At 39.0% G+C, this 14410-nt stretch overlaps 1 protein-coding gene and 1 pseudogene across 1 annotated transcript; both read right to left on the bottom strand.

The window, feature by feature from the left end:
* Positions 1 to 2866: 2866 nt before the first annotated feature.
* LOC124093814 (olfactory receptor 14C36-like) lies at positions 2867 to 3802 on the bottom strand. The gene has a single exon (XM_046446357.1). The coding sequence runs from the start codon at positions 3800 to 3802 to the stop codon at positions 2867 to 2869; it is 936 nt and encodes a 311-aa protein (XP_046302313.1).
* An 8355-nt stretch (positions 3803 to 12157) lies between these two features.
* Positions 12158 to 13355, bottom strand: LOC124093813 (olfactory receptor 14C36-like; annotated as a pseudogene).
* Between the last annotated feature and the right edge of the window lie 1055 nt (positions 13356 to 14410).

Below are 14410 nucleotides of genomic sequence, written 5' to 3'. Positions count from 1 at the left end.
GGAGGCAGAGTGGCTCCTTTTCCAAGTGGCCACATTTATTTATAACAATAGGTTACATTAGGTCATTAGTACCATAACCACATTATTGTTTAGAGTATCAGGAAAGTTGCTTATTCTGCAGTTTCATTTCACAGTTACAATATGCGATGTCAGGAGCTTTGTGCAGTTCTCAAGAAAGTCCGTTGTCTGAAGTTATTATTAGGTGGGCAGCTCCAGGAGCACCAGAGCTTGATGAAACATGGTAGTTATCTAGCCAACAAATTCTTCTATTCCCAGGAGCTATGTGCCTAAGATCAAGATTGCAACCCTCATGAAGAGCATTACTACAGTGGTCAGGCATCCCATGTCTTTAACATGCAAGTTTTCTAGCAGACAGGCATTCTGCACCTTTGCACAGAAACTTTCTAGCCACCAAAGTGCCACAGTCATGAAGTTTATCAGAGACCCAATCTCAAACACATAACTCCTACAAACCACCACTTGACCCAGCTATCCCAGTCTTTGGTTTATATCCAAAAGAAAATGTCAGCAAACTATTGTGACACAGCCACATCAATATTTATGGTGGCTCAATTCACAATAGCTAAACTATGGAACCAACCTAAGTGCCCTTCAACAGAATTGATAAAGGAAATGTGGTATAAATAAATGGAATATGACTCAGCATTAAAGAAGAATGAAATTATGGCATTTGCAGGTAATTGGACAAAGCTGCAGAATATCATGCTGATGGAAATGAGCCAATTCCTAAAACCAAAGGCCCAATGTTTTCTCTGATACACAGATGCTGATCTGTAATGGTGGGAGGGCTAGGGAAGAATGGACAAACTTTAAATTGGACAGAGGGGAGTGAGGGTAGGGGAGTGTGGGGTGGGAAGACAGTGGAATGAGGACATTATTATTCTATATACACGTGTGATTGCACCACACATGACTCTGCCTCATGTACAGCCAGAGGATGAGAAGTTGTGCTCCAATTATGTACAATGTGTCAAAATGCCTTCTGTAAAACTAATTAATTAGGACAAATAAAAAAAATACCATCTATACAAAAAATAGAACTGTTGTTTATAATTTAATTTCTTTCCAACTTTTTACATTAAATTTAAAATTAATTTAACTAGCCCTCTCATCCATGTAAAATGTCTACTCACTAGCATTCAAAAAGCTACAGTTGTAGAGGAAATGCATATAAAGTTAGAATTTACAGAACTTATCTGGGGTTCTTTGAAGGTCTTTCTGTTCTAGCAGGGAACATTGAAACTGTGAGAATCAGAAGCCATGGGACACAGTGAGGGGATGGTTGGATTCTGTTAAGCAATTTAAGGTTTCCTGTAGCGGTCAGTGCTGGGGTGCTCTTTTGCTCCTACCACAAGAATTCCCTTGCCTAAAAGCTTTAATAAGTGTATTCATCAATCAATCATATATGTTTAGTATTTTGTATTTTCTTAGGTAATAAGTACATTTATGTTTTTCTTCATATTTTCATATTATTGTAATGTTGAACAAATTGTTTTTCTGAATTTGTAATTTAAAATCTTGAATGTGATATTATATAAATATTTTTTCTCATTGTTTTATATAAGTAAACCTAGATAAACTTGTCCTTCAGCATATGTCAGTTATTATTGATAATTATCAAAGTATATGCCAGTGAGGGCACTAGAATACTTGGGGAGAAATAACTTTTGGGAGGTGATGAAAGAGTGCCACAAGACAGGTGTGGTGGTGCAAGCCTGCAATCACAGTGCCTCAGGAGGCTAAGGCAGGAGGATCAGAGGTTCCAAGACAACATTAGCAATGGAGCAAGGCCTGAAGCCACTTAGCAAGTCTCCATTCTAAGAAAAACACAAAAAAAGGACTGAGAATGAGACCTTAAGTTCAATCTTTGGTTAAAAAAAGAAGAAGAATGAAAATGATTGTGATGATGATGATGATGATGATGATGATAAAATAATAATAATAATAATAATAATAATAATAATAATAATAATAATCAGAGAGCACATACACTGCCATAAAGTTTTAGCGAACAAGTATAGACAGATGTACTTTAAGAAGTACAGTAAACTGGAGGAAATTTAAGAGTTGACCCAAGTCAGAAATTTAGGCAAAAATATTAGGGTCCACCTTGTCATAATTTTGAGGCATGACATATTATCAAAGATGTCACAGAAGTAACATGTGTAGGAGGTAAAACATCAGAGCTGACCTGCAACTCATGCTCCAGGCTTTGTCCCCCACACTAGTCACTCATGGACATAATAAAAGACTGGCAGCTGCCACTGCCAAGGAAGCACTGGGTGCTCTTCCTGGTGGATGGATATGTCTGTTGGGAAACATGGCCCTCTGTGTATTCATGGACAAGGAATTACTGTTCTCATGTTCAAAATAGATTGGTTATAACTTCTTTAGGATTTAATTATTGCATATATTCAAAGTAGTTAAATTGATACAGTTATGTACCATAGTGCTTAGTAATTTGCTTGATGTTTCTCTGAATAAGAGCATATTATGTGAGTGTAAGTTTTCTTCATATTTGATTGGTAAAGATTTCCTCTGAGACAGTACTTGATACAGGTACTGCAATGTATTTGGTGAATCTTTAATGCATTTTTCCACAAATGGTTTCAACAAATATATTAAATTATTTTTACTCATTAAAAGACAAATTGATTAAATTACACATTTTATAAAGGATTCATGGAATAATAGGTAAATGAAAAATCAATTAATAAAAAAATCTCATATTCAAATAAAGTGACATTAGAGTAGGCAGTTTAACTTGTGTCACCCAGATGTGAAGAACATTTGACCTAATCTTGAACTTCACTCAGAGAAATTAGAATGATGCTGAAAGACAGCTTTATCGTTCCCCTGAGAACAACTGTCTAACCATTACTCTCCTCACAGCGTCCTTTACCTGCTTGTTCCTGAGACTGTAGATGAGAGGATTCAGGAAGGGAGGAACCATGGTGTAAAAGACAGAAAGAACCAGGTCCTGGAGGGTGTCAGAGGCTACTGAGGACCTCAGGTACACAGCTGTGCCAGAACTGAGGAACATGGAAAACACGAGGATGTGAGGGATGCAGGTGGAGAAGGCCTTCCCTGGGGCTCTGATAGGAAATTTCAGCACAGCAGAAAATATGCGAATATATGACATAGCAATAAAAAGGAAGCAACCACCACAAACAACCACAGCAGAGACAAGAAGGAGGACCATGTTGCTGGTGGTGTCAGAGCAAGAGAGCCTCATCAGAGAGGGGACATCACAGAAGAACTGGTGGACCATGTTTGACTGGCAGAAGGACAGCTGGAATGTGTTCCCAGTGTGCACACCTGCATACAGCACACCACTGAGTAGGGAAGCTAGAGTCATGCGGACACAAAACTGGGCGTCCATGATGAGGGGGTACTGGAGTGGCTGGCAGATGGCCACATAGCGGTCCCAGGCCATGATGGTGAGAAACAGATATTCAACACATGCGCAGAAAATGACCAAGAAGATCTGGGTTGCACAGCCAATCACTGAAATGGCCCAGTTGCCAGTGAGAGAGTTGACACAGGCATTGGGGACAGTGACAGAAATGTAGCACATGTCCAAGATGGACAGGTTCCTGAGGAAGAAGTACATGGGTGTGTGCAGGTTCTGCTCAGCAGTGGTGACAGTGATGATGAGAAGGTTCCCTAACAAGGTACCCAGGTAGGTCATTGGGAATACTGTGAAATAGAGGAAACTCAGATCCCAGCCATCAGGAGAGCCCAGGAGGAGAAATTCAGTTACCATGGTAGCATTGGCCATTTACTGGAAATTATGGTTGTCTGAGAAGATAAAGAGAGAAGAGGGAGGAATGGAAAAGCATGAATAATACAATTATAATGAATAATACAATAATATTCATGTCCAGAGTGTTTTCTTCTATTTTGCAGTAGCTTTTCCTGGAGAGGAAGGTCACTCTTGTTTTTCTGATATGTTTACTCATTTCTGAGCAGAGTGCACCTCCAAGTGCAGGTGTGGAGGTCTGCAGCCCAGGGTCTGGGTGTGACCTGCAAGGCTTGTCCTCAGCTCCCCATCAGGCCTCCCCTGACCTCCTGAGACTCCATGCAGAGCACTTTGTGGGTTGCCCACCTCCTCTCCTGCATGGCCACCTGTGTGACCATGTGTGATTTAATGTTGTCTTTAATAAATTAGTTGCTTTCATTCTCTTCCATAAACACATTTCTAACATTATTTTGACATTTTATTAGCTCTAAACAATTCAAATCATGAATAACTATTCAAATTATAATTATTTTTTTAATGTTTCTACATTAGAACATGACCATAACCTTGAAGTACTTAACACCAGGAACATGAAAAACTTTTACTCATGGAAAACCATCTCAAGAATTCAAACTTTCCCCTCAGGCTCACTGGACCATTTTGTGGAAAACTGGGGTGACCTGACTGACCTTGTACTCTCCTGCTGTTCCCCACTCTCCCTGCTGCTTCCCCAAGACATGGACAGGGCTGTCTCACAGCCTCATGCCTTCAGACAGGGACCTGTCCCAGCTCCCACTGGGGCTCTCTTTTCTTTGCCAACACATCAGTGTGATGTCTTTAAAGTCTCCTGGTTCCAGCCCAGCCTACATTCTCCTAAACTTCCATTTTTTACCTTAATATGTTTTTACTCTGTGTTCAGCACCATGAAGTTGAAGATTTCTTTTCCTATATAATGGTTTGCTTACTTTTTCTTAACACCTTCCATTATATTCCTTTCTTCTCAAAGACATCATAAGTATACACAATTATACTGACTACATTTCCTAAAGGAAGTTTTTGCTTGTAGTTAAAACACTTCTTCAGTAGCTCCAACAGTTCAATATTGAGTCTCCTATATTGTCATTTCCTCTGACCTCTGAAAACCTAGGTTCTCCTCAGCAACTTGCCAGTTTAACTACACTCACCCTTAGAAAAGCCATCTTCCTGTTGAGCCTGCTTGGGCTCCACTGGTAATAAATGTGTCCCCAAGGTTAAAGGGTGGGTGTCCAGACACAGGTAGGTTGGTGTTAATTTCACAGTGGGGGTGAATTTCCAGTGGTCCCACTCAGTCTACCTGCAATCTGTTTCTCCCCTGCCTGATTCCTCCCTGACACAAACCTGAAGCTCACACCTGAGTGACATCCTTGTTCACAGCATGCTCCTTGGACTTTGGGACTCAGCCTCTTTTCTACTTGACATGCTGATTTGATTTTCTCCATTACTATGTATTCGGCTAGAAAGGAGACTCAAATGATAATTTTTCTCTGGGAACTCTGTACAATTTAATTTTTTTCCCACTTTTATGTAATGTTAGAAACAGTGCATCATACTACCCTTCACTAAATAAGTATGTATTCATCAGTCAAAACACTAGTACAAATTCCTTGACTTTGAACATTGTATCATTCACATTTTTCTCCTTTTAGTAGCAAGTGCATGACTTCCTGCCCAGTGGTTAGTGAACTAATTCCTGGTGACTTTGTTGACTGACTACTCACCTTCACTGGCTTTCTGTACTCTACTTATTCATAGATAATGAGCTTCCAAGCAGTCTCTGCCCCCTCGACACTGATGTAGCACATGCAGTGCAGGATGCTGTGAGGTCATGCAAGCCCAGGGCCCTGTGCACTTGCAAAGTCAGCTCTCTTTAAAGCAGTAATTTGTCAACCGGTGTTTACCAATGATAAAAATATGGCTACAGGTGTTTTAGATGCTGAAGTTTTGGAAAGAAGAAAGGTATTGGTATTTTTAAATAATTTCATTATCATGAGAGAAGTAATACAATGATACAAAGTGTAAGAAAATAAATGAATTTGACTAGTTCAGAAGATGTTGGGTGATGAGACAAATCCATATTGAAAACCTTGCAGGTTTTCACCCTTCAATACTGACTTCTGAGCACTCCAGAGGTCCTTGCCAACCACCTCTAGATATTTGTGCCAAATATAAAACAGACAATTCAATATTTATTTGGGATCTGGAAGCTAGCACAGAACTATAGAGACATTTTCTTTGTTTCTAGTTTTTGCTACTAAAACATGTACTGTTTTTGTTTCTCCAAAGGAACTTAGTAAATTATCCATTTTGAATTGTATGAGCTTAATTGATGCTCTTCTTTGCTTATATAATTCAACTCCAACTTGAAAAATTCTTCTCTAAATTTGACTTACTGTTTTCCGGGGTGAGTCTCCTAGGAAAATTCAGATTATGGATGTGATACAATAAATATATGCATCACCACCAAATGTTCATGGGCACTCAGAGTATTCCTGCAGATGTACAAAATATGGTTACTTTGTGAACCTAGAATATATAATATAAGAATTAAGGTTTAGTTTCTATAGCTTGACCTTAACAATTTTAGAGTGTTCAGAACTACATTCTACTTTAAAGGGTAAAAGTTATCATTGAAAATTCCCTCAGAAAAGTCCAAAGAATGGGTCATAAATAAAGCAAATCTCTGGTAACATGAGCCTCAGGAACAAAAGTAGGAGAAGTTAGCATGTGTTTAACGCTCAAGTATAAGAGGGTTGGCTCCAAGTGCTTTCCTCCTAAAGTGGGGACAGCTGGGAGCTTTCCCTTTTGTTACTTCTCTTGACAGTGCTTAACATGAGGAAAGGTATGACACACAGATCGCATGTAAAAATGTAAAGATTTCTTGGGTTTTAAGATACAGGTATTCATTATTTCCTAAATTACATTTTTCCTTATTAACAATTATGGCTTAGTGTTGTTGATCAGCCACAGAGGAATGCTGAGGGGTACTTTATTACTTCTTGACCTTCATAAGGTTCTTCTGAAAGCCACACAAGTCTCTTTTATTTTCCTTTAATTCTACCAATAGGCACACATCCTCATACTCACATCTAATAAACCTTTAATATAAAATGTGAAAAATTATCAAAAAAGAGAATATATTTGTGATCAGCGCACAAAGGTGAGGTTGATAAATTCAAAATGCTTCAATGAAAATTGTATAGAATATGAGATGTTTTTATTTTCCACAGCTATTGAAAAATATGTAAGTGTGTAATTTGCATAAATTAATTCATATCTACCTCCCTGTCACCTGCAAGATATTTGGCATTTAGTCCCTGTTGCCTTAATCTGAATATATTTCTTTGTTATCCCTCTAATCTTTGCAGATAAATTTGTGCATTTGTATTTGTGTTAAGTAAAAGCTAAATGAAAAGTAGGATTTTAAACCCATAAGAGGCAGCATGAAGAACTATCACAAGCGGTACTTGCAAACACTGTGCAGATGTCCACCACACTCCAGGTACATTACTAGTGAAGAATAGAAATCATCGCAAAAACTACAGTGTTTACAAGACTCCTGTGTGCCAGTTATTCTTTGCAGAATTAACTTCCTGGTCTAGCTGACAATATGGATGAGATTGCAGTTTGCTGAGCAGAATAAAGATGAGGCTCAGATGCCTTTGGACTCTAAATGCCAAGTACTCACTCCTGAGCAGAACTGAGTCTCTCCTTGGCTTCTCCAATTAACCGTGTTTGCAGCCAGGGTGGATCTCTGAAGTCAGCACAGTGCTATGTGGAATGTGGGAACCTGAGTCATCTCTTCCTTATGTGAACCTGGTGCCTAGCCAGTGGGATCAGGACCCCAGGGAGCCCAGAGCTCAGCAGAGACAGGAGGAGGCCTGAGCACATCACCAGGCAGCAGTACCTCCAGAGCCCAGGAGAGAGGACCTGGGCATGTGCCAATGTAGACAGTGGATGACACAGTGGAACTCCTCTGCTGGGCATCACCCTAAGTCGTTATTGAGAATCGAGTAACACTGAGGAGAGACTAATGGTGCTCACTGTGTGTTTTCATCTCTGCCCTCCTTTATCTCAGTGTGAGTTAGAGTGTTTATGGGGATCAGTTAACAGTGAGGGTGGTGGGCAACTCTCACTCACTCCCCAACCTGTAAGTGGGAAACATCTCACACTGTCTGCATTTTAGCTGCAAAGTTTCTTATCTTGGAGATGAAAGGCACATGTCATGAATTTACCCTTTGTAACAATTTGTAATTATCAATTCAGTGTTATGTACCACAATATGCAATTGTACAACATCCAACTACATCTTATTCCCAAATACTTGTTTCAGTGTTAATGAGACACCGACCCATTTTTCCTTCTCAACTTTACTTACTGTCAATTGAAGCCACTACGTATAATCACCACATTTTAATTTATGTCTTGGAGATTTTTTTGTGAGTAGGTAATTCATTATGTACTTTTTTTATGGCTTCACTCAGCCTGATGTTTTCACAATTGGCTCACATTATAGCATTTATCACTATTTCATTCTTTTAGTGGACGAATAAAGTTCCATTACATATGTATAAGAGCACTTTAAAAAGCCCATATATATAGCAATAGCCATTTCATTCTTTGTTCTGTTAATGTGGTGTAAGATTTGTCAGTCACTGTCTGGTGGGCTTTGTTGTCCCTCTAGATAGATTCCAAATGTACACCATGTGGTATCTTTTTGATGTGCTATTGGATTTGGTGTTCTAGGTTTTGCTGAGAATGCCTTCCTATGTCTTCATCAAGGATATGGGTCTGTAATCCTCTTTTTTTGTGGTATTGTTGTGTAATTGCCTGGGTCTAGGAAAATGATGGTTTTGTGGTACGTGACTTGAGGAGTTCAAGTTCATTTCAGTTCCCGTGGTTTCAGAACCCCTGGTGTCAGTTCTCTTTGAATGTTTGATAGAACAATAGTGAATCCATGAGCTTCTGGAGTTTTCTTTACTGCAAACTGGTATTCCTGATTTAAATTTATTAGTCATATTAATGTCCAGGTCTTATATTTTCTCATAATTCAGATCTTGTAGATTTTCTAGTATGTTGGTATGTGTTTGTTGATAAGAGTTGCTAGTAGGCCATTGCATTTCTGTAGCATTAGTGAAAAGGTCTCCTTTTTATTTTCTGATATTTTATACATTTGGGGCATTTTAATTGTTAGTATAACTAAAGGTTTGCTACTTTTGTTTCTATTTTCACAAACAAGCTTTTGTATCCTTTATATTTTGTATTGGTATTTAGTGTTGATTTCTTATTTCTGTTCCAATGTTTATAATTTCTTTTCCAACTGTTTTTTTTTAGGTGTGATTTGTCTGTTTTCTATTGTCATGGTAGGGTCTGTACTTACTCTTTCTGCTTCATTGATGCAGGGATTTAGTGCAACACCTTCTGCCTTACTAGTGCTTCATGAATGAAAGAGGTTTTGCTTTGTATGATTCTATTTTCATTAATAGACTTAGTAAAAGGGTGTTTTCCAGTGGCTTCTAATATCTCTCATTTAAAGTTAGTTTATTCTTGATTTTTAAAAAGGAAGTTTGATCATCAGGACAAAGTCCATACATAACATTTTTCCCAACTTCAGAAGTGTGAAAGAATTATCAACCAACAGACTATGACCACATATAAATTGTCAGACATTTTCACACATAATACATGGAAAGTACACAGTTCAGGTAGCACCTCTGTGGGTTGATCTTGGTATGCACTTAGGCCAATATTTGAGGGACAACTTTGTGCATATGATGTTGGACTAACTGTTCTACTTGCCAGAAGTATGTGAGTACACTGATTTCTCTCAACTGTAGCTACAAGAGTTCCACCAACTGACCTGAAGGTTATGGCTAGTCAATATCATTTTGCTCTCTTTTTTAAAATTTGATTTATCCACTTTTAACACAACCCACACTTTCAATCACACACTTGAGGGGACATTCCTTTCTCCTCACAGTGGTTCAGAGTCTCCTGTTACAGTGGATATGAAGGTAGGAAAATCCAATCTACTGTGTAACATGTCTTCTGTGCTCTGATCTCTTCCACTGTGTCTTTTGCTCTTTCCACATCTCTTCTCTGCCTGACTCAGTGTACCCAAACAGACCAGGGGAGCTGCAACTCCAGCCTGGGTGGCCCTTTGCCCTCAGTGCCTGGTTCAGCTGTGTGCACTGAGGACCAGAGGGCTGAGTCTATTTATTTTTTTCTGTCTTAATTTCACTCATCAAAATTTTGTAATTTTAAGTGCACAGATTGTTCACTTCTTAGGCTACATTTAGTTCTAAGTAGTTTAGACACATTTTTAAAAAATTGTTCTTTTTACTTATACATGAGAATAGGGTATATTTTGACAGATTTATACAAACATGAAGTACATCTTATTATAATGAGAATCCCAGTCTTTTGAAGCATTTACATAGTTTGATGTTATTATAAAAATAATGCATTTTCTTATTGATTTTTAAATTTTTTTGGTTGTGGACAGACACAATACCTTTATTTTATTTATTTCTTTTTATGTGGTGCTGAGGATTGAACCCAGTGCCTCACACATGTAAGGCAAACACTCAACCAACTGAGCCACAACCCTAAGCTGCTTAATTGATTTTTTAATAGTACATTATGGTGAGCAGAAAAGCCATTGTTGGCAAAATCGTCAAAATAAAAAAAAATTCTTCTCTATCTCATTCTCTTCTGTAATTCAATGCATATCAATCCTCTGTAATTATTCCTCAGTAATTCCTGAGAATTGGGCATATTATACATTATTTTTTTACAGTTTCTCTTGTGTGTGATAACAGCAGTTAATACCAGTCACTGGGTTCTTCTGCTTTATCTCAGGTCATTTTGAGAACCAGCCTCATTGAACTCTTCAGGGATACCTGCATTGGCTAGGCACAGTTCCCTACCAGAAGTCCACATCCTGGCATTGTGAGATCCAGCTCAGAACCCCCAATGCCAAGTTCACTGGATAGATGTTGCTTACAGAAGTCTCTTCTGCAGCTTTGAGGGGTCATCTCTCCCCTTGTCCCCAGCATTTACCTGATGTGCTACATTTCCAATAGTAGAAACTGCTTATCTCAGAATCTATTTATGGAATCCTTTTTATTTATTTTGCTTTTATTAATGCTTTTTAGTTGTACATAAAGACTCACTACATAATCACACACACATGGAAAATAATTTACTCTATTACAGTCCCTGGATCTCCTCTCTACCCGCCTCATATTCCCGATTCCCTTGGTCTATTCTACTGATCTATCTTATCCTTGTTTATTTATTTATTTTCAGTTGGAGTTTTATAGATGCATATAGAGGGGGAACCCACTGTGGCACATTTACACATACTCTTGACCCTTTTCCCATCCCTTCTTCCTTTCTCTGGATCTCCTTCCTCTATTTCACTGACCTTCTCTATGTCATATCCAACCCCGTTTTTCCACTTACTTTCCTCTAGATTCTGCATCTGAGAGAAATCTCTTGACCCTTGACTTTCTGAGTCTGTCTTATTTCACTTAGAATGATGTTTTCTTCTTCCATCCATCAACCAAAATATGCCACAATGTAAATATTCCTTTTGAATCAGTAAAACTTTACTGTGTACATATATCACATTATCTTTTCATTCATTCATCTGTCAACCACCATCTGGCTAGTTTCATAACTGGCTATTGTGAATTGTGCTTCCATAAGCTATGATATGGCTGTATCAATGTAGTGTACTGATTTTAGTTCTTTTTGGGTAAATACAAAGGAATTGTAAAGCTGGGTCATATAATGATTGAATAAATGTTGTCAAATGGCCATACTGTACAAAAGTATTATACAGATTTAATGCAATTCCAATTAAAATCCCAATGATATTCTTCATAGAACTAGAAAAAGAAATCACAAAATTTATTTGGAAAAATAAAAGACACAGAATAGCCAAAGCAATTCTTAGAAAGAAGAGTGAAGCAGGAGACATCACAATACCAGACCTTATAGTATACCACAACTATAGTAACAAAATAGACATGTAGACCAATGGTACAGAATAGACAGCAACAGAGACCAACCCCCATAAATACAGTTATGACATACTAAACAATGGTGCAAAAAAATACTTCAGAGAAAACATAACTTCTTCAACCCACAGTGCTGGGACAACTGAAATCCATGTGCAGCAAAAGGAATCTAAACCCCTATCTCTCACCCTGCATAAAAATCACCTCAAAATGGATCAAGGACCTAGGGAGTCCCTGTGCCTAATAGAAAAAAATTAGATGTGAAGAGCTTTATCTAAGAACCACGAACAGTAAAATTAGGATAATGCTGAAATGCATCTTTGTCATTTCCCTAAAACAACTCTCTTTGAATTAGTGTCCTCACAGTGTCCTTTACCTATTTGTTCCTGAGACTCCAGATGAGAGGATTCAAGAATGGAGGAACCATGGTGTAAAAGGCAGAGAGAACCATGCCCTGGAGGATGTCCGAAATTGCTGAGCTCAGGTACACACCTGTGCTGGAACAGAGGAAGAGGAACACCAAGAGGATGTGAGGGGTGCAGGTGGAGAAGAATTTCCCTGGGGCTCTGGTGGGAAATTTCAGCATAGCAGAAAATATGTGAATCTGTGACATGATTATTATAGCAAAGCAGCCACCACCAATGATTATAATAGAGATAAGAATAAGGACCATGTTGCTGGCAGTGTCAGAGCAAGAGAGCCTCAGCAGAGAAGGGACATCACAGAAGAACTGATGGACCATGTTTGACTGGCAGAAGGACAGCTGGAATGTGTTCCCAGTGTGTATACCTGCATACAGCAGACCACTGAGCAGAGTAGCCAGGGTCATGTGGACACAAAACTGGGGGTTCATTATGAGGGGTTACTGGAGGAGCTGGAAGATGGCCACATAGTGGTCCCAGGCCATGATGGTGACTGAAGTTCAAACATGCACAAAATGACCAAGAAAGTCTGGATTGCACAGCCAGTGACTGAAATGGTCTACTTGCCAATGAGATAGTTGATGTAGACATTGGGGACAGTGATGGAAATGTAGCACATGTCCAATATGAACAGTATCCAGGGGAAGAAGTACATGGGTGTGTGCTGGTTCTGGTCAACAGTGGTGACAGTGACAATGAGCAGATTCCCTAACAAAGTACCCAGGTAGATCAGTGAGAATACCTTGAAATAGAAAAAAAAAATCTCAGATTCTAGGCATCAAGAAAACCTTGGAGGAAAAAAATTCAGTTACAACAGTGAAATTAGCTATTTGCTGGAAATTCTGGTTGTTAAAAAGGATAGAAAGATATGAGAGAGAAAGCAAAGCGTGATCAGTACTACTCCTTTACATATTCATGTGCACATTATTTTCTTCTATTTAGCAGTAGGTTTCCCAGCAGATAAAAGGTCACTATTCTTTTTCTGATATAAACATATATTTTCTGGTATAATCATTTCTAAGCAGAGTGCACCTCCCATTGCAGGTGTGGAAGTCTGCAGCCCAGGGTCTGGGTGTGATCTGCAGGGCTTGTCGTCAGCTCCCCCATCAAGCCTCATCTGACCTCCTAAGACTCCCATGTGGAGCACTTCCAGGGTTGCCCACCTCCTCTCCAACATGCCCACCTGGGGGATAGTGCATTCCTTAATTGTCTGTGTATTTCTTACCTTCACACACTTCCATGATAAAATTTAAACATTATTTTCTCATTTAACCCACAATTAGTAATTCAAATTATAATTCCTAATTCAGATTATAATTTTTTTTATTTTTTAATATGTATATAACCTTGGAGTACTTATCACCATGAACATGAAAAAAAAATCACTCGCAAGTACAGAGTCTCTAATAAACAACCTATTCCATTTCAGGCCTGCAGGTCCTGCGTGGTAAAAAATGCGGTGACCTGACAGCATCTGGACTCTCCTTCAGTTCCCCACTCTCCCTTTTGCTCACCCCCACACGGATGTTGCTGCCTCCTGGCCACTTGACCTCTGCCAGGAACTTGTTCCAGCTGCCACTGGGACTCTCTTTTCCTCTCCAAAAATTGGCATAAGTTTCCAGTCCAGGTGATGTACTCCTAAACTTCTTTTTACCATAATATGATTTTACTCTGTGTTCAGCAGCACAAAGTTGAAGATTCCTTTGTCTATACAATAATTTGCTTTCCTCTTCTTGACACTTCATTTTATTCCTTTCTTCTCAATGGCATCACAAGTATACAAAAAGATACTGTATATCTTAAAAGGAAGGTTTTGCTCATAGTTATAGCACTTCTGCAGTAGCTCAAACCAGTTCATTCTCAAGTCACCTACATTGTCATTTCCTCTGCCCTCTGCAAATCTGGATTCTCCTCAGCAACTTGACAGGTTAACCACACTCACACTTAGAAACATGACCTACTGCTGAGCCTGCCTCAGCTCCTCTGGAAATGTGTGTGTCTCCCATGGTCAGGGGAGGGTGGCTCGACGCAGGCAGGCTGCTGTTAATTTCACAGTGTGGGTGATGTTCAAGGTGTTCTACTCCCTCTACCTGCAATCTGGGTCTTTGTGCATCCCCCATCCATCCCTGTCACAAACCTGAATCTCACTTCTGAGGGACTTT

The sequence above is a fragment of the Marmota monax genome, unplaced genomic scaffold, assembly GCF_021218885.2.
Source record: "Marmota monax isolate L192 unplaced genomic scaffold, Marmota_monax_Labrador192_F-V1.1 WCK01_AAM20220418_F8-fsc00376, whole genome shotgun sequence".
Lineage (NCBI taxonomy): Eukaryota > Metazoa > Chordata > Mammalia > Rodentia > Sciuridae > Marmota > Marmota monax.
Note: the sequence above shows the minus strand (reverse complement) of the source record. Positions and strands in the feature narration are given on the sequence as shown.